This window comes from Podarcis melisellensis (assembly GCF_964234715.1).
Source record: "Podarcis melisellensis genome assembly, chromosome: 14".
Taxonomy (NCBI): domain Eukaryota; kingdom Metazoa; phylum Chordata; class Lepidosauria; order Squamata; family Lacertidae; genus Podarcis; species Podarcis melisellensis.
In genome coordinates, this window is record NC_138546.1 from 1,328,644 (window position 1) to 1,347,692 (window position 19,049).

General features: G+C 47.8%; 1 protein-coding gene across 3 annotated transcripts in view; it reads left to right on the plus strand.

Annotated features, from left to right (window-relative positions):
- The window catches only part of TNRC18 (trinucleotide repeat containing 18), a 117,279-nt gene that overhangs the window by 72,964 nt on the left and 25,266 nt on the right, over window positions 1–19,049 (plus strand). For 2 of the 3 annotated variants that reach the window (XM_081889022.1, XM_081889023.1), the window contains exons 11-16: window positions 809–945; window positions 1,338–1,466; window positions 7,895–8,066; window positions 9,141–9,507; window positions 11,394–11,666; window positions 17,668–17,904. In XM_081889022.1, coding sequence (XP_081745148.1) covers window positions 809–945; window positions 1,338–1,466; window positions 7,895–8,066; window positions 9,141–9,507; window positions 11,394–11,666; window positions 17,668–17,904 — 1,315 coding nt within the window. The remainder of the gene's footprint in view (window positions 1–808; window positions 946–1,337; window positions 1,467–7,894; window positions 8,067–9,140; window positions 9,508–11,393; window positions 11,667–17,667; window positions 17,905–19,049) is intronic. The other variant, XM_081889024.1, reaches the window with a different exon arrangement.

A 19,049-nucleotide genomic window follows, 5' to 3' on the forward strand; every position in this document is an offset into this window, starting at 1 on the left:
TTGAAGTCACTCGCGCAGACTCAGCGTGTCATATGCTCTGAGAATCCAGCCCATTGCGGCCGTTGAACCACATCCTCAGGGCCTGCAAGACAGAGCTGTTCTGCCAGGCCTTTGGGCAGGATGCAGTTTGACTTACTTTCTTTGGTATAAAACAAGCCTGAAGGAGGCTCCCAACCTGCTCACGGGTCCTTGTATGATCAGTGGAAACATTTGGTCCTGGCAAGTATTAACCACTCTCAATTCCAACCTGATCATTGCCACCTGCCCAGATTTTAACTTGTCTGAATTAATTTTAAGATGTATTTTAATAAATTGATGCCCGTTTTTATGCATATCGTGTTGTTTTTATGATGTTAGCCGCTCTGAGCCTGGTCTCAGCCAGGGAGGGCAGGATGCAAATAAAACTTTACAGTCATACCTTGGGATGAATACGCTTCAGGTTGGGTTGCGCTCCGTGGTGACCCGGAAGTAACAGAACGCGTGACTTCTGGGTTTTGCCGCTCGTACATGCACAGATGTTCAAAATGACGTCATGCGCGGAAGCGGCAAAACGCGACCCACAGACATGTGTTACATTCGCTTCAGGATGCGAATGGGGCTCCGGAATGGATCCCGTTCGCATCCAGAGGTGCCACTATATTATTATTATTATTATTATTATTATCATCATCATCATCTTGAGTTGGAGATGAGTCCCTGTTGTCGTCTGAGCTGCCCTCTCATCATTGCCCTCACTATCCTCTCTTCTTCTTTTCCTTCCCTTCCCTGCCCTCCCTTCCTGCCGCCTCCCCAACTCTTCTCCTCTCAGATGCACTCCATCAAGTCGGCCATCGAGAACATGGATCCCATGGAGCTGGACTTCAGGATGAGGCTGGCCGAGCTGCAGAGGAGGTACAAGGAGAAGCAGCGCGAGCTGGTGAAACTGCAGCGGCGGAGAGACTCAGAGTAAGTTGCCGCGGAGCAGCCCCCCCCTACGGCCTTCCACGGCTGCCTGGTTGGCGCCGCTGTCCCTAGACTCTCCTCCTTGGCTTTCCTCGTTCTCCTCTTGGTGGCATCTGTTATCGGTGTGCTTTGAACTGAGCTTTGCAAAAACGTCGAGAGCATGGCTTCATGGCTTGTGGAGGTGGCCTTGAGCGCTCTCCACGTTTTGGATTCGCGGTGGCCTTCCTGGCGGCGTCAGATCTGAGCATAGGGCAGCTTTAGATGTTTGGTGATGGATCTAGCTGGTTTTTGGCGGTCTCCTTCCCGTTTCTTCCTCTCTTTCTTTTGACGACTTATTTTATTTTTGATGCCTGTGTCGCTTTTGGTTAACAGCCCAGCCTGTGGTTTCTTTTAAGGGAAAAGCATGAGGAGAAAAGTAGAAGCTTGTCCAGACGAGGCCCAGGAAGGCCCAGGAAGAGGAAGCATGGACCGAGCGCAGTGCCGCCCCCTATGGAGAGAGGGAAGAGGGACAGCAGGAGCGGAAAGTAAGGCTGGACTGCGGGGAAAGCCGTGGGCAGCAGGGTCTCTTCGGCGCTCTCTCTCTCTCTCGCACACACACGCTCTCTTCCAGCGCAGGGTTGAGTCAGCAGGTGCATGCATCTCGGAGGAGGGTTGCCGCGCAAGGCGCCCATGGCTTGTGGCTGCAGAGTGTGGCAGAAAGGGGTGGGCTGCTGCCACACATGGAGGGGACGCTGGATGAGCAAAGCGGGGGGGGGGGGGAGAGAAGTTGTTTTGGTTGCTGAACAGCAGAGCAGCACACGAGACAAGACCGCTTGCTTATTGGTGGGGCCCTGATCCTGGCAATGGCCTCTGCGCACTGTCGCCATTGTAGATCTGTGTAGAAGATCCCTGGGTCCTGTCCAGGGCACTGATTCTTCTTTTCCTTCTGTCTATGCTCCCGAATGGAGTATTTTTTAAAAAATTGCTTCGCCTCTGCTTAGGAGTCTGTTATTAGAAGTGCAGCGGTTTTAAGGAATCCTGCATGACATGGTAAACTAAGGCTGGTCTTACTTTCCTTGAGTCTTTTGCCAAGACGGAGCCTTAATGGTTCTGCCAAGGGCTTAGCAGGCAATGTGGGTGTTCAGCTCCTCCTCTCTCCCTCGGTCTCTCTCTCCTCCTCTTCCTCTCTTGCTGTTTGTCCAGTGCGTCTTTGCAAATCTCCGTCTCTTTGTAACCCTGTTCATCTGCTTAGCTGGTTTGGGAAACATGGGGAAATTGCTGCTATCTGGGGCTTCTGTAAGTGTGCTTGTTGTGTACAGTGGTCCCTTGGTTCTCAAACTTAATCCGTTCCGGAAGTCCGTTCCAAAACCAAAGTGTTCCAAAACCAAGGCACGCTTTCCCATAGAAAGGAATGCAAAATGTGCTAATCCGTTCCAGACTTTTAAAAGCAACCCCGAAAACAGAAATTTAACATGAATGGGTAACAAGGCCATTGATCCATAAAACGAAAGCAATCAACAATGTACTGCAGTCACACAATCTGTCAATCATCAGTAGCTGAACTGCGTTCCGCACAGTCACAAAAACAGAAGGAGCTGCAAAAACAAGAATGCAAAATAAATAGCAAAAACAGACAGATCTCAGCATAACACTGAAATCGGAAGTGTAAGACTCAAAGCGGAGTACATTCGGCTTCCGAATAAAGTTTGCAAACCGGAACACTTGCTTCCGGGTTTGCAGTGTTCAGGTTCCAAGTTGTTCAAGTACCAAGGCGTTTGAGAACCAAGGTACTGCTGTATATGTCTGTGTGGACAAACATGATGGGAATCTTAAAAGAAGCCATTTTCTGCATCAAGGGGGTCTGGAATCATCTGTTTCCTTAAAGGCAGAATACCGAATTTGGCCATCCAGAACCATGTGTGTTGCTGCACGGATCCTTTACTTTCTCCTCCACTATTCCATACCGCTTAGCTCAAGACTGTTGATTCATTCATTTGTTTGGAGTGTTCACACCTAGCCTGCTCACCAAACTTCTCAAGGCGGCTTACGATATATTTTAAATTCGTTAAAAATAGTCAAGAGCTACTAGGGGAAGGGGAATGTCTGCAGTACGGCTGCATCTGATGTGCATTTAAGTTGCGAGATTTCAAATCTACGGGGCTGAAGGCTGGCTGGAACCCCTCAGCCTCAGTGTGGGGACAGCACCCAGACAGGGCCAAGCCTGCCGCTCTCCTCCCTCTGGGCCTGGGATGCTCCCTCAAGATCTCGCGGGAACTTGGGTGGCCTTTCAAAATCTAGCGACAGCATTGGCTGCTTGCACAGGGTTTCGGTTCCAAGTGTGTGAGTATGCAGTGTTTCATACCTTGGTTTTGGAATAGCTTAGTTCCTGAGCGTTTTGGCTCCCGGATGCCGCAAACCTGGAAGTGACGATTCCGGTTTGCAAACTGTTTTTGGAAGCTGAACGTCTGGCGGGGCTTCCGCAGCTTCCGGTTGGCTGCAGGAGCTTCCTGCAGCCAATCATAAGCCGCGCTTTGGTTTCCAAACGTTTTGGAAGTTGAACGGACTCCTGGAACAGATTCCGTTCGACTTCCAAGGTACAACTGTATTTGCAAAAGTCTTGGAACTGAAAACACACAATCATGCGATTGCACGATATGCAGAGGGCCTGCAACTTACGCTCGCCTGTACTTAACATGATTGCAGCTTTGTGAGGATGGTGGTAAAACTAAATAACTGGAGAATAGGGGGACATGCGCCATGGAAAAAATGCTTTTTAAGAGGCCGATAAAACCTTCTATTTCCAGCAAAGAAGTGCGGGGGCTCTGGGGCCCTGTTCAGGGAAGCTTTAATGTGTGACTTTTTAATGTATTTTTAAGCTTTGTTGGAAGCCGCCCAGAGTGGCTGGGGTACAAATAATACATTATTATTATTATTATTATTATTATGCAAACATCCCAGAGCCCATTTAAGTGATATGGAGGGCAAAACCTGCTCTGGATAGGTAGGAATGTCTGTGTGTATTTCTGGTGGCTTTTATACAATTTTGCCTTTGTGCGTGGACCTCGGAACTGAACGCCCCCCCCATACATGGTGGGTGGACACACCGTGTGCTTTTTGGTGTATATGTGGAGCCCTTAGAACTGAACCCATATCTTGTAAGATAGGGTTGTATGTTATATAAATTACTCCTTAGTTTGTAGATGTCCCCAGTGCCCCCTTGCAACTGAATCTGGCTTGGAAAGCTGCCCCCCCCAAAGAAAAGAAACTGCTGGTGGGTCTCAGGATAGTTTCAAGACTCCCCAGACATAACTCCACATAACTCCATCCTGATTTCAGACATCGTGACATAGCGATATACATCACGATGTTTAGCTGGTGATAATAATAAATAACTAATACAGTGGTGCCTCGCAAGACGAAATTAATCCGTTCCGTGAGGCTCTTCGTATAGCGGTTTTTTCGTCTAGCGAAGCAAGCCCATTGACAGCTTAGCGGATTAGCGCTACAGCTGTCAAGCGGCTTCCAGCGATCAGCTGTTAAGCGGCTTATCAGCGGAACAGCTGATAAGCGGCTTAGCGGCTTAAGAAAAGGGCGAAAAAAGCGGAAAAACCCCACGGGGGGATGCAAGATTTTTTTCGTCTTGCGAAGCAACCCCATAGGGGAATTCGTTTTGCGAAGCGCCTCCAAAACGGAAAACCCTTTCGTCTAGCGGGTTTTTCGTCTTGCGAGGCGTTCGTCTTGCGGGGCACCACTGTAATACATTTTTATTTATACCCCACCCTTCCTGGTTCAGAAAACCAGGCTCAGGGCGGCTAACAACAAATTTAAAACACTTAATTGATGCAACAAAAAACAGCATAAAATACAGTATAAAATGTAACAATAAATTCAGAATTCAAAAATCAGTTTAGGGGGGAAATCCATCCAATAAGAATTCGATGATCACCAGGGCTAGCTGGCTAAATTAGTCCTATTTGGGCCAGCGAGGAGGTCAGGGGAGAATTAGCTGTGGGACCCCAGAGCGGGTAATCTTCATAAAAAGGGGAGGGGGAGGGAAGGAAGGGGAATAAAAGATCAGGCTAAGTTCCAATTGAAAGCCAGGCCCTGCGGAAGGAAGTAAAATACTGCAGGGCCCTAGTCTCATGGGACAGAGCATTCCACCAGGTGGGAGCCATCACTGAGAAGGCCCTGGCCCTGGTAGAGGATAATATCACAGTGTTGAAAACCAGATATTGCCCAGCTCTACCCATGTGGCCTCAGATCTCCAAGCTCCCACTCTGCCGCTGAATTCCTGGGCCTGGGCCGTGGCAGGTCTCGTATGAACATAATCCTGGCCCAGAAATATATATAGTTTGTATCCATTCTGTGCAGATGCAGCAATGGGTACCGAATGCTGAATTAAAACATCTTGAGAATGTATGTACAGAGAGAGATTCTGTAGACTTTCAAAGTCTGGAGGTGTGTAAATGCCTGGTGGAATCTTGAAAGTCAGAGCAGGGGTTGTTTGTTCATTTGCAGTATTTCTAGACTGCCTTTCAACATCTGGCTGCCTTCCCAATTTCAGTATATCGGGGGGTGGGGTGGGGGGTGGAGAGCAGACTCCCCCTTGCCCCTCCCCTGTGACTAGCAAAAGCCAAATAAACAGAGAATCAGCTGTTCTTGATGGTGCAAGATTATGATTGTTTCACCAGAGAACTTTTAATTGCCGTTTCAAAGCGCCAAGGACATACTGTCCTGGGAGTGGCTGAACTTAATTACGGATCAGGTCCCTGCAGAATGTCTTGCTGCTCCCTGCTACCTCAGAACAGAGTTGTGCTGTGCTAAATTTAAGCAGTTGGATTGGAATAACATTTGCAAGAATGTGATTTATTTATTTTCTGCAGAATTTCTTCCTGAGGCACAATTTATTGAATTAGGCTTACCTCTCCTTGGGATTTTTGCTCCCGGGGTGCCCTAAACCAACGCCTCTGGCGGAGCCCCCTGTTCCTTTGCTGCAACAGCTGCCAGCCAGCTCTCCATTGACAAAATAATTGGGGATTCAGGTAGGTAGCTACGTGGGTCTGACGCAGTTGAAATATATGTAAAAATTGTCCAGTAGCACCTTAGGTAAAAGTAAAGGTACCCCTGGCCGTTAGGTCCAGTCGTAGACGACTCTGCGGTTGCAGCATGCTCATCTCACTCTATAGGCCGAGGGAGCTGGCGTTTGTTTGCAGACAGCTTCCAGGTCATGTGGCCAGCATGACTAAGCCGCTTCTGGTAAACCAGAGCAGCGCACGGAAACGCCGTGCTAGGTTGGCAGGAGCAGGGACTGAGCAACGGGAGCTCACTCCGTCACAGGGGTTTGAACCACCGACCTTCTGATCAGCAAGCCCAAGAGGCTCAGAGGTTTAGACCACAGAGTCACCTGCGTCCAACCTTTTACCTCTGATATAGGTAAAGGTAAAGGGACCCCTGACCTTTAGGTCCAGTTGTGGCTGACTCGGGTTGCGGCACTCATCTCGCTTTATTGGCCAAGGGAGCCGGTGTACAGCTTCTGGGTCATGTGGCCAGCATGACTAAGCCGCTTCTGGCGAACCAGGACAGCGCACGGAAACGCCATTTACCTTCCCAATGGAGCGGTACCTATTTATCTACTTGCACTTTGACATGCTTTCGAACTGCTAGGTGGGCAGGAGCCGGGACCCAGCAACAGGAGCTCACCCTGTTGCGGGGATTCGAACCGCTGACCTTCTGATCGGCAAGCCCTAGGCTCTGAAGAAGTGTGCCCAAGAGTGGCTGGAAAAAGAAAGAGCCAAAGGATAAAATCAAAATTTAACAGAAGGGCGCTGTTCTATGTAACAACCACAAAAAGTGCTACAAAGTGGGCTTTTCTCCCCTGGGGATTTCTGAGTAGGTGATGCTATAGTTGAGGTTCCTGAATTGCAGGGGTTTGGACTCAATGACCCTTCAGGGATACCCCACAACTCTTTATTTACAGTGGTACCTCGATTCTCAAACTTAATCCGTTCCAGAAGTCTGTTCCAAAACCAAAGCGTTCCAAAACCAAGGCGTGCTTTCCCATAGAAGGGAATGCACAACGGATCAATCTGTTCCAGACTTTTAAAAACAACCCCTAAAACAGCAATTTAACATGAATTTTACTGTCTAACGAGCCCATTGATCCATAAAATGAAAGCAACAATCAATGTACTGTACTGTAAAATAAATAAGGCAACATTGTAGATGATAAAAATTAAAATTACTCTTTTTCTTACCTGCACAGATGACAGTCATTGTTTGGATGGGGGGCTTTTATCCATTTCCGCAGTCACACAATTCATCAATCAGTAGCTGAGCTGGGTTCCACACAGTTACAAAAACAAACTAACCGAAAGAGCCTTAAAAACGCAAAATAAATAGCAAAAACAAAATCCCAAAACTTAATCTGATCCGGAAGTCCGTTTATCTTCCGAAATGTTCAAAAACCAAGGCGTGGCTTCTGATTGGTTCAGCGCCTGGAAACAATAGCTGACAGCCTCATTGGACGTTTGGCTTCCCAAAAACTATTGAAAACTGGGACACTTCTGGGCTTTTGGCGTTTGAGGACCAAGGTGTTTGAGAACTAAGGTGCCACTTAATATGATTCTATGGCTGTAACAAGGCTATATTGACACGGTGATGATCTTTGCGATCAAGTAAGACAAAATACCATTGCAATTGCAAAGTGTGAATTTCAGCCAGGGTCCAACTCAACTGTTCTGTGCCTCTAGCCTTTACCTTCCTTTTGCCCTCAACTTTGCAGAAACACAGAGCGACGTCTCCATGACTTCCCATCCCGCCGGAGGTACCTAATGTCGTAAATAACCGCCGCACCTTTGTTTTTAGGAACTCTCTAGCCACAGCCCTCCCGTCACTCTTACTGGTCGCCACCATAGCGCCAGATCCCAAGGGGAATCTACAATTTGTCACCAAATATTTTCTGTCTGGCTTCCAGGCTGAGCAAATCCTTGCTGCTCTCCGAAGACTCTGAGGCTGGCGAAGGAACCAGGAAAAGGCACAGGGGCCTCATCCTTGAAGAGGACGATGCAGAGAGCAGGAGCGGGAAGCTGAGAGGACGGAATCGCAGCTGGGATGAGCAGGACGTGCTGGCAAACTTCTCCAGCGAGGTTGGTTGCTAATAATTTTTATTATTATTTAAACCCCGTCTATCCGTCTCGGTTGCCTCAGTCACTCTGGGTGGCTTCCAGCACATACAACAACAAAAAGTGAAACAATTAAAATTCCCCAATTCAGGGCTGCCTTCAGATGTCTTCTAAAAGTCAGATAGTTGTTTATTTCCTTGACATCAGCTGGGAGGGCATTCCACAGGGTGGGCGCCACCATTGAGAAGGCCCTCTGCCTGGTTCCCTGTAACCCCGCTTCTCGCAGTGAGGGAACCGCCAGAAGGCCCTCAGAGCTGGACCTCCATGTCCGGGCTGAACGATGGAGGTGGAGATGCTCCTTCAGGTCTACTGGGCAGAGGCCATTTAAGGCTTTCAAGGTCAGCACCAACACTTTGAATTGTGCTCAGAAACATACTGGGAGCCAGTGTAGGTCTTTAAGGAGCGGTGTTGTGTGGTCTCGGCAGCCACTCCCAGTCACCAATCCAGCTGCTGCATTCTGGATTAGTTGTAGTTTCCGAGTCACCTTCAAGGTAGCCCCACGTAGAGCGCATTGCAGTAATCCAAGCAGGAGATAACCAGAGCATGCACCACTCTGGTGGGACAGTCTAAGGGCAGGTAGGGTCTCCAGATGGAGCTGGTAGACAGCTGCCCTGGACATAGAATTGACCTGCACCTTCATGGACAGCTGTGTGTCCAAAATGTCTCCCAGGCTGCGCACCTGGTCCTTCTGGGGAACAGTTACCCCATTCAGAACCAGGGAGGACAAGGCTCCTTGCTGACCATTACCCATCTTCCTTGGCGAAGTGTACATGTTCTCAGTGCCATGTGGGTTTTTGGGCGAGGTCCAGTAGGAGTGGCAGGTACCATGCATGAGCCGTGCCCAAGTACATGCCCCAAAATTCCTCGTGATGCTCTTTTGTCCCATGACCGACATCTAAGGGTTCCTCAGTGAGGAAAGGTTGTCCCAAAGGCAGAAAGTTCAAAAGTCGCCTCAGTGTAGTCAGAAGGGCCAAACTGGAGACGTCTGTGCCACGAATTCACCCGTGCCCCGTTGCGTTTCCTCCTTTCTTTCGCCAGCTGAAGATTAAGAAGAAGAAGCTGGCGTCCGAGCAGGAGCAGCTGGTGAGCAAGCTTGACAAAGCGCTCTCCCTCGGCAGGCACAGCAAGCTGAAATCCCCTTTTAAGTTTTCCGACGGCTCGGCGGGGAGGCCGAGAAATGGCGGCTGTTACGGCGGCAGATACGCGTCTCCCCATGAGGCCTTGCTGGGCAGGGACGAGAAGAGGGGCTTGGCCGAAACGCTGAGCTACTCGCTGAAAGACCCCAAAGAAGGTAAAAACAAAATGGCTGCCAAAATGAAGAAGATGGAGGTGGGGCTAAAGCTCAAGGGTCACTTGAAGGCATCCATTTCACCAGCAATATCCGAAGCTAGCAGTTATTCGTACAGTAAGTAACTTGGTTATTTCTGCTCTTCCTCAGCTGTTGCGTTTCTGATGGGCTTCGCAAAGGTTTAATCCTGCTTCATCCAACCTGCTGCCCTCTGGATGTTTTTGGACTGCTGCCCCCTTGACCCATGATGGCCGGGGCTGATGGGAGATGGAGTCCATCAGCCTTTGGAGGGCACCAGGCTGGGGAATATTGGATCAACTTCTTTGGGCTCACAGTGGCAGCGACAGAGCCTTGCTTCACCACGGGGGTGTGGGCAAATAGATCGAGGGACGATCAGACCAGAGGGGGTCTTAGAAAGGAGTTCCATCAGGATGTCCAATGGATTTCCGTTCAGCATTTGGCACGCTGGAGAGAACTGTGAATGGCGATCGGCCGCCATCTTGCCTCTGGATCCCCACTGATGGGGATTCGTGGTAAGAGACAAAGGCTGCTTTCTGTCTCCTCCTGTGTGCTTCTCAGAGCATGGTGGGGAGGGCGAGAGAGATCTATAGGCTGATCCCACAATCCGTGCTGCATGGGACCAACGGCTCTCCAAATGTCGTTGGACTCCAGTTCCCAGCAGCTCCAGCCACGCAGGGCCCAACAGTGACATGACAGAAATTTAGGGAATGGTGCCCGGCAAGGAGAAAGAGGACAAGGAACCGATTTTCTCCCTCTCTCATAACTCTAAAACATTCAACGAAGCTGAACGTTGGAAGATTCAGGACAGAGAAAAGGAAGTCTTTCCTCATGCAGTGCAGTTAAACTGTGGAACTCCTTCCCACAAGACGCAGGGATGGCCACCAATTTGGACAGCTTTAAAAGAGGATCGGACAAATTCACGGAGGGGAAAGGGCTCTTGATGGCTACTAGCCACTGGCTGGAAACCACAGGAGGGGAGAGTTGTTCTTGTGCCCAGACCCTGATTGCAGGTTTCCCACAGGGACCTGCTTGGCCGCTGTGAGAACAGGATTCTGGACGAGATGGGCCAGGGTCCTGCTCCAGCTGGGTCTTCTGACGTTCTTCATATTGAGAAATGGTGGCCGTTGGAGTCCCACAATGTCCACAGGTCCACGAATTCCTGATTGCTGCCCTTTTGAATTCTGTAGACTCTTCTTCTACAGCGGAACCTTGGTTGCTGAACGTAATCCGTTCTGGAAGATCATTTGACTTCCGAAATGTTTGACAACTGAGGATCAAAGGGCTGTGGGCAAAATCCATTGGAAAAAATGGACAAACACACATCAGAAGCCCTTCGACTTCTGAATATCGTTCGAAAATGGAAGCATTCACTTCTGGGTTGTCGGTGTTCGGTTCCGAATTGTTCGGCTTCCAAAGCGCTCAACAGACTAGGTTCCGCTGTATAGGTGAAGGAGAAGTTCCTTGCTTACAAATATACTGCCTAAACATTCATACATTCCTGGGCTGGGGCAGTTTCTTCTTCGAACTTTCTGAATCCCACACCATTCCAGTACTGCCACGTGAATTGTTTGAGAAAATGGCGCATTGTCTCCCCACATTGGCGCCATCAACCACCATTTGCACGTGAAAGAACCATGCAGTGTCCCCACATGGTGGTTTTTCACAGAAATTACTAGAACAGTGTGGGATACAGATGTGTGTAGCATCAACACAGCTCCCTCAGCAATCTAGGAGCCAAGCGTTGGTCCTGAAGAACATTTTGCTTCACACCCGCAACAGATATGTAGTCAAGGTTCTCCTTGCCTTCTCCAATGGCGTGCAGGCAAATGGAAGTGAGGAATAATAGTTTTACTATTTATACCTCGCCCGTCTCTCTGGGCTGCCCCAGCCAATCGGGGCGGCTGGTGGGTTCCTTCTCCCTCTGCAAATTATTCTGTCACCTTGTTTTGAACACCCCACCAAATTAATTACGTTGGCTGCAGATACAGACTCTGAGGAAGACGAGGGATCCCTGAAGGATGAGTGGTCTTCTCACGGCTCCAGAACGAGACCCCCCAGCCTGTACGGTGTGGTGCCCCCCAAGAGCAGCCGAATCGCCAGAGGAGGCCTCAGGGCGGCAGCCAAGAAGGGCATCTGTGCCTCCAGGACTCTCAAATCTAAACTGGCCACCACGGCAAGCAGAAAGCCGCAGTTTTGCTTGCTTCCCGGAGAGGGGTCTTCCTTCAGCGATTCTTCAGAGGACTCGTTCGATCAAGGTTACTAGATTATAACAAACCAAACAAAGCGTCCGTGTTTGAGTGAATGAGGGGAGTGTTGGCAGCAGGGAGAGGGGCTCCGGCCGACCATCTTGGTCCTCATGGTGCTTTTGTTGATATTCTTTTTTGCAAAACAACAACATCTGCTTGTGTCACTATCTCTTATTATTATTATTATTACAGTGGTACCTTGGTTCTCAAACTTAATCCGTTCCAGAAGTCCGTTCCAAAACCAAGGTGCGCTTTCCCAAAACGGGTGAATCTGCTCCAGAGTTTTAAAAGCAAGCCCTAAAACTGAACATTTTACTGTCTAACGAGACCATGGATCCATAAAATGAAAGCAATCCACAATGTACTGCAGTCACACAATCAGTAGCTGAACTGAGTTCCGCACTGTCACAAAAACAAAACAAAAAGAGCCGCAAAAACAAACAAGCCTGCAAAATAAATAGCAAAAACAGACAGACCTCAGCGTAACACTCAAAATAGAAGTATGACACTCAAATTGGAAGTATAACACTCAAAAAGGACCATGTTTGGCTTCCGAAAAAAGTTCACAAACCGGGTTTGCAGCGTTCGGGTTCCAAGTTGTTTGAGTACCAAGGAGCTTGAGAACCGAGGTACCCCTGTATTTTATTACTGACTCGCTCTTCTAAGAGCTCTAAGATCCCTTGGAGCCTTTAGCCTTTGCTGTCCACCCCGACCCTTCCCAAATCTGTTCCTTTCCTTTTTTTTAACCCTCCATCTCGTGCCGCCATCGCTGTTGTTGTATGTGGTTCTTCTTTGCTTTTTTTGCATGTGTTAGAGGTCTTGGGAGGAGGTTTGTAACTTAGATGCCATGTTGTGTGGGAGTGCCCCCTCGATGTCTGTACTGCAATTTGGTACCAAGCTTTCTATTAAAAGTATCCAGTTTGTATTTAACTAAACCAGTCTGCCTCGTCTCTCTTGCTGCATCTCTCGCTAGTGGGGGGGTGTGTGTTATTTTAGCTTGCTGCTTCTTCGCCCCATTCCGCTGTTCCTTCATCGCTCCTGAAGACTTAGCACCAAAGAAAAAGAGAGAATTAACAAAATTGTGGTGTTCTTTGTATTATTCAAATATCCCTGGCTTGCAGATTCTCTGAAGGTGCTTTGTTTTCCAGGAGGAAAAGCACATTATGCATCAATCTCTCCTTTCCCCCCCACTCCAAAACACAGCTTGTCATGTTCTGCACAGATTATTCCACAGTGGGCTGTTTCCCCAGCCCCCCCCCGCAAATTCACTTTTAATAAAGGAAGAAAGACGTAGCTTGGGAAAAGAAAAAAGAAATGATTAAGCTTAGTAATTTTTGCTTCTAAAAATGGCTTAATTCTATAAAATGAAACCGATTTTTCTTTGTCAGTTCCAATTGGGCTCTAATAATTTTAAGGCTTGCCTCCACCCCTATTAATTCTGCTTTTTGAAAATTAAATAAATAAAGCAGGTTATGAATATTTCAGAGCTTGCAACAGATTTACAGGAGGAAAGGAATTACTTATTATGAGATCAGTGTAGAGGGAGAGATCTGAATGCAATGCCTTGGGGGAAAAACAGCAATTTTATTAGTGCCCTTTGCTCCTTGGCAAAGAGGGAGGGAGGGAGGGAGGGAGGGAGGGAGGGAGGAAGGAAGGAAGGAAGGAAGGAAGGAAGGAAGGAAGGAAGGAAGGAAGGAAGGAAGGAAGGAAGAAAGAAAGAAAGAAAGAAAGAAAGAAAGAAAGAAAGAAAGAAAGAAAGAAAGAAAGAAAGAAAGAAAGAAAGAAAGAAAGAAAGAAAGAAAGACTGCCAGACCACAAGGGTCCCTGCCCCCTCTTCTTCCCGATTTTAGAGCAACTCATTCAATAATTGTAACAGGGAAAGGTCATTGGAGAGAGACCTCAGTTTTGGATCCCACAAGGACCAGCAAGAGGGTAGAGGGAGATGTAGAATGCAGCTGTTACCTTCAAAGGAAAGACTTTATCTGATGAGCTGGGTTCAAATCCTACTTTTGGTCATTGAGGGACTATTTTTGGCACTGGATCTTCCTTTTAATCCAGTTCTGCTGCCTCCCCCACCCCCACCCTAGCTGTCAACGTTTCCCTTTTTTTAAAGGGACATTCGCTTATTCCGAATAGGATTCCTCACAAGAAAAGGGGGAAGTTGACAGCTGTGACCCCCACCCTCAATCCAGGTTTGCTCAGTTCTGGAATAGAAAACTATAAAATGGGATTTACAGAAGCACGAAATCAATGGCAGTATTGAAGAACCCTAATAATTTTTTAAAAAAGCAATTGAGAGAAAAGATGGAACCCGAGGGGTAGGGCTTTCCAGGAACGATATCTAATGTAACTTCTATTAAGCTGCAATCCTGTGCACACTTACCTGAAAGTGAGCACCACAAGGGGAATGGCTTTTAAGTAAGTGTTTCTTGGCTCACGCTGTAAATGTTCCTTCCTGTTCCGTAGTTTAGCACTAGCCCGTCTCCTTGCCCCATAAGCTGTCTTTTTGCAAGGCTTTTTAAAGTAAACCTCGAACCTTGGAGAAATCTATTCCCTCCTTTTTTTAAAAAAAAAGGAATTTCGTTTAATCTTTGCTCTGGAGGATAAACTAGAGAATTTGCTCTAAAGCAGGAATCACCCAAACTCAGCCCTCCAGATGTTTTGGGACTACAACTCCCATCATCCCTAGCTAACGGGATCAGCGGTCAGGGATGATGGGAGTTGTAGTCCCAAAACATCTGGAGGGCCGAGTTTAGGGGTGGCTGCTCTAAAGTGTCAAAAAAATAATAATTCCCTGTTTTCCTTTGACTTCTTTGCCCCCAAACGTCTTCCCGGCTAGGGTTTTGGGGGGAACGAGAGATGAAGAGAGAGGACTCCTCGCCACCACCAAAATAACAACAATAATAAAAATTAGGTGTTGGTTCCGTGATGAAAACAGAACTCTTGAAATGTGCATTATTGGCGTAATCTTGGTGGGGAGGGGAGGGAGGGAGGGAGGGAAGAGCGCTTTACGACGAGGGATATTTGGGTAGCGGCATTTCTAATGGCTTTCCCTGATTTTACTAAAACCATGAATTAACCTCAGCTTTTCTAGCATTGCTCACTTTCTCCTTGCAGCCCCTCTACCCCTGACCCCTCCCCATGGCGCTTTCCATGTCTGTGTCGGTCCCTCGCATTTGTTCTCGCGCTCCGCTCAAGAGGCAAAGCGATTGGCTTGGAGCAGGGCAGGCGCTCTGCAGCGAAAGGTCCCTAAACCTTGTTATGTAGGTAGGCAAAAAACACTTTTGTTCCCCCTTTTGACATCCTCTTTGAACCTCGGCAGCCTCGTGGTCTTTTCGGTTTTTGATGACAAAAACGCTGAAATTTTCTGGTTACCCCCCACCCGTCCTTCTCTTCCATAAAAAGTTAAGCATGCCCATTTCTATTGCTGCAAGGAACTTTTGCAAACAGCTGGCTGTTTCTTGCTGAGGGCTCCAGAAAAAACGACAATTATCGGGGGGCGGGTTATTATCTGTTGCGAACCTTTCCACCCGAGGCAAGGTGAGAATGGAGAAAGTTTTTTGGGAACAAGGGATATCCCTCGAGGGAAAACACGAGGCCTCCTTTGCCGGCCTCCTTTTCTATGCCCCTCGGAAGTTTACTACTTACCCAACGCACAAAAATTGAGTGAGGATTTCTGCTTCCCCGTCCTTTGAACGAGAACTAGGCCACTGTCCTAAAAAAAGATGAACTCCAGTAGCGCCAACTTCTTTGCTTGGAAAGTAGGTCGGTGCCTGCAAGGCGGAAACTCGGATTCTCGCAGAGGAGCTCTGTGGCCATGTTTGCATGTCGCAACAGAATCACAGAATTGTGGAGGTGGAAGAGACACCAAGGGTCATCTAGCCCACCCCGTTGCGGAACTCGAACCCATGACCCAATGAGCTTCATCATGGCCAAGTAGGGGAGATTTGAACCCTGGTGTCTCCCAGGCCCTAGTCTGACCCTTTAACCTCCGCACCCCACTTGCTTGTAATGATTATATTATAATAAATAATATAAAAAAACAGAGTTAATAATATAATAACAGTGATTATTATTATTATTCTTGTCGCTGATGGAAAGTCTATTTCTGGAGTCGGCAGTATGTAAACGCAAATGGAAAAATAACAGAGGCTTGTTATGCCTTCTGCAAATGCATGTAAGACTCTGAAAAGAAAACCCCAAAGTTACTGGAATTTGGACCGGCCAATTTAAAACCAGATGTGGAGGACCCCATAGCTGTCTAACGTCTGCCTGCACTTAGCCAGCTTTGTTCACCGCTTGGCTCTGTGATGAAACCGTCCTGTCTTTGCTGCGATATCGATGCCAAATTAATCTTCCGTGTGCATTGCTCGCCCTCCGCTCCCCTCATCCCGCACCCCTTGTTGCATTTATGTGGTGACTTAACAAATTTCTGTCTTGTCGCTTGACCAAACTTTTGCTTCCCTTATTTTTGGTGCTCTGTCGGGGGGGGGGGAGCTATCAAAAGCGGATTTTGCTCGTGATGGTACCTCAAAAAAAGGCGTCCTCTTAATCTCATCAACGAGGGTGACTTTTAGCACATCTATGTGTTACGTTGACTTTTTAGCTTATCTTACAGTGGCTTTTAGCTACCCTGAGGATCCTTTTTGGGGTACGTTGCTGTCGGCCACTTGCTGGAGATGCTGTAGTTGTGGGTTGGGATAGATGCCCTTTGGGGGTTCCCTTTCCAGCACTGGTTTCTATTTTAGAATGTGAAATAACAAAAATAGATCAACGTCCAGGATACTTCCATAAGGTTTTGGGCCACTCACTCAGCAATCCAGTGTGTGTGTGTGTGTGTGTGTGTGTGTGTGTAGATAAGCCTTACTAAAATAAACTCCCAGTTTGTATCATTTGAAATCCACACTAAGCGAGCAGTTTTTGGAGGTGCAGCTGTCCTGTAAGCTTTCGGCAGCAGCTACGAAACTCAACGCAGGTCACTCACAACTTGCGCAGCGGTTAAAATTTAAATCATTAAGACTTGATTTAAATCATTATTATTATTTTACAGAAAGACTCATTCTTGCTGATATAATCTTAATATTTACAACCAGATGAAGGTTTCATTTTTGGAGTAATAAATTTTCAGAGTAGTTTTTACAGTTCTGTCAAAAATTACTGATGTGGTTATACTATTAGAAATACATAGACCGATAATTATGAAATTATTGAGAGGTTTAATAAGTTAGCTGTTTTTGTTTGGACAAACTTTTCTGCTGCGCTTTATTGGAAGGAGAAAAATAATAATTAATAACAATGTAAACAATTTATTTAACTGGAACAATAACATTATAGCATATGTATCCCTGTTTGTTAACTGATGTGGTTAAACAATTATTAAATTCATGGGGGGAGGGCAGTGTTAGCCCAGAGTTGTTGGCCTTCTCTTGCCCTATAACTCCTCGCGAGTCTCCTCTCTCTCCTGAGCCCCTCTTCTAGCTAATAATAATAATAATAATAATAATAATAATAATAATAATAATATATTATTTATACCCCGCCCATGCGTCTGGTCTTCCCCAGCCACTCTGGGCAGCTTCCAGCAAAATATTAAAATACAGTAATAGGTGGACAGTTTTGGGGAAATGGCTTCTGAGCCAAACTGGTGAGCCAAAATCGGCCTGAGGTCTTAGAGGTCCTTCACTCTGTTCTGTAAATCTCACTGATTCAAGGATGGAGCCTGGGCAAAAGGAGGGTCAGATGATCTGTCCCCATATGCCTACCCATTCCTCAAACCTCGCATTTCTCAAACTTGGGTCTTGTTGGACTACAACTCCCACCATCCCAGCTGCCAGGGATGATGGGAACCGCAGTCCAAAAAGAGCTGGCAACGCTGAGACAACAACCCAACGCTGAGCCTTGTGTGAACTGAGAGCTTGCAAGATGCGTGGCTGCTCTGATCTGCTGAGAGTGAGAGGCTGCTTGGCTGCACCACGCTTCAGATTGGTAACGCCATCTTGTCTTCTACCAGATTCCAGCTCGGAAGAGGAGGAGGAAGAGGAGGAGGAGGAGGAGGAAGCGGGGGACTATGGAGTGGGGAACAGCGCCAGGCTTTCGTCCCCCGCCTTGGATGAGAGCGGCTTGGGGCTTCTGGCGAGGTTTGCGGCCAGCGCCCTCCCCAGCCCCATCATCCCACCCTCTCTTTCCATCGTCCAGCTGGAAGCCAAGCAGAAAGCCAAGAAGAAGGAAGAGAGGCAGAGTTTGATGGGTGAGTTTGCATCAATGGGTCAGGCTCAGTTCTGGCGCTCCGAACTAATCCCTGCGCTCTGCAGATGCTCAGAGGCACCGCCCTCTTCAGCTCTAAGCACCTGTATGTTTTTTGCACTGCACTCTGGGTGTTGGCTTCAAGTTCCTAGGAGACGGGCACCTCCAAACGCGGCCCTCCAGATGTTTTGGGACTACAATTCCCATCATCCCTGACCACTGCTCCTGTTAGCTAGGGATGATGGGAGTTGTAGTCCCAAAACATCTGGAGGGCCGAGTTTGGGGGTGCCTGCTAGGAGAACACAAAATAGAACCCACAAAACAGAACAGGAGCAGGGACCGAGCAACAGGAGCTCACCCTGGGATTTGAACTGCCAACCTTCTGATCGGCAAGTCCTAGGCTCTGTGGTTTAACCCACAGCACCACCCGCATCCCATCCTGGTTTAGGTCTATGCAAAAGTCCAGGGATGAATCCTGGGACCAGGGGAGCTGGGCTGGAGAGGCGCCCCCATCTGGCAACAGCTCACCACTGCCTGTCTGGGGCTTCTTCCATGAATAATGGAAATTTCGCTTTTTCAAATTCCCTCGTGTGCCCGTGGCTGGATAAGTCCCCCCAGGGCAACATCTTTCGAAGGCAGGCAGCTCTGCAAAAAGGCTCCATTTATAGTCCCCCTTTATTAATATGTATTAAATGATAATGGAATTATAGCGGAATTCGGAATGGGAAAAGATGCCTGCCTTATTTTTAGCCTCTCGCTTCTCGCTGCTCTATCTTTGCACATCTTCCTCCGTTGCAAGGAGACAGAAACCTGGGTTTGGTCTGAGATGCTTTCCTGTGGCATCTCAGTGTCCCCAAAGGTATATAGGTGTGGCAAAGGATCTAAAGGGGGATTAAAGGGGGATGGAGAAGGAGGTTGTGGGTGCAAGAGGGGTCTTACCTCCTCCCTCCTTTTCCAGCTGCTCCATTCTGTCCTTGGTTTTCAGTTTCCTTCATCTCAACACTCAGGTCAACATTCAATAACCACAGAGCAATAGCCCAGAGCTATTTCAGGGGTAATTATGATGATTATTGAATGTATTTCTGTCCTTCCTTTCTCTCTAGTTCCAGGTGGCCCCTACAACATTAGGGCCTGTGGAATTTTTAACTT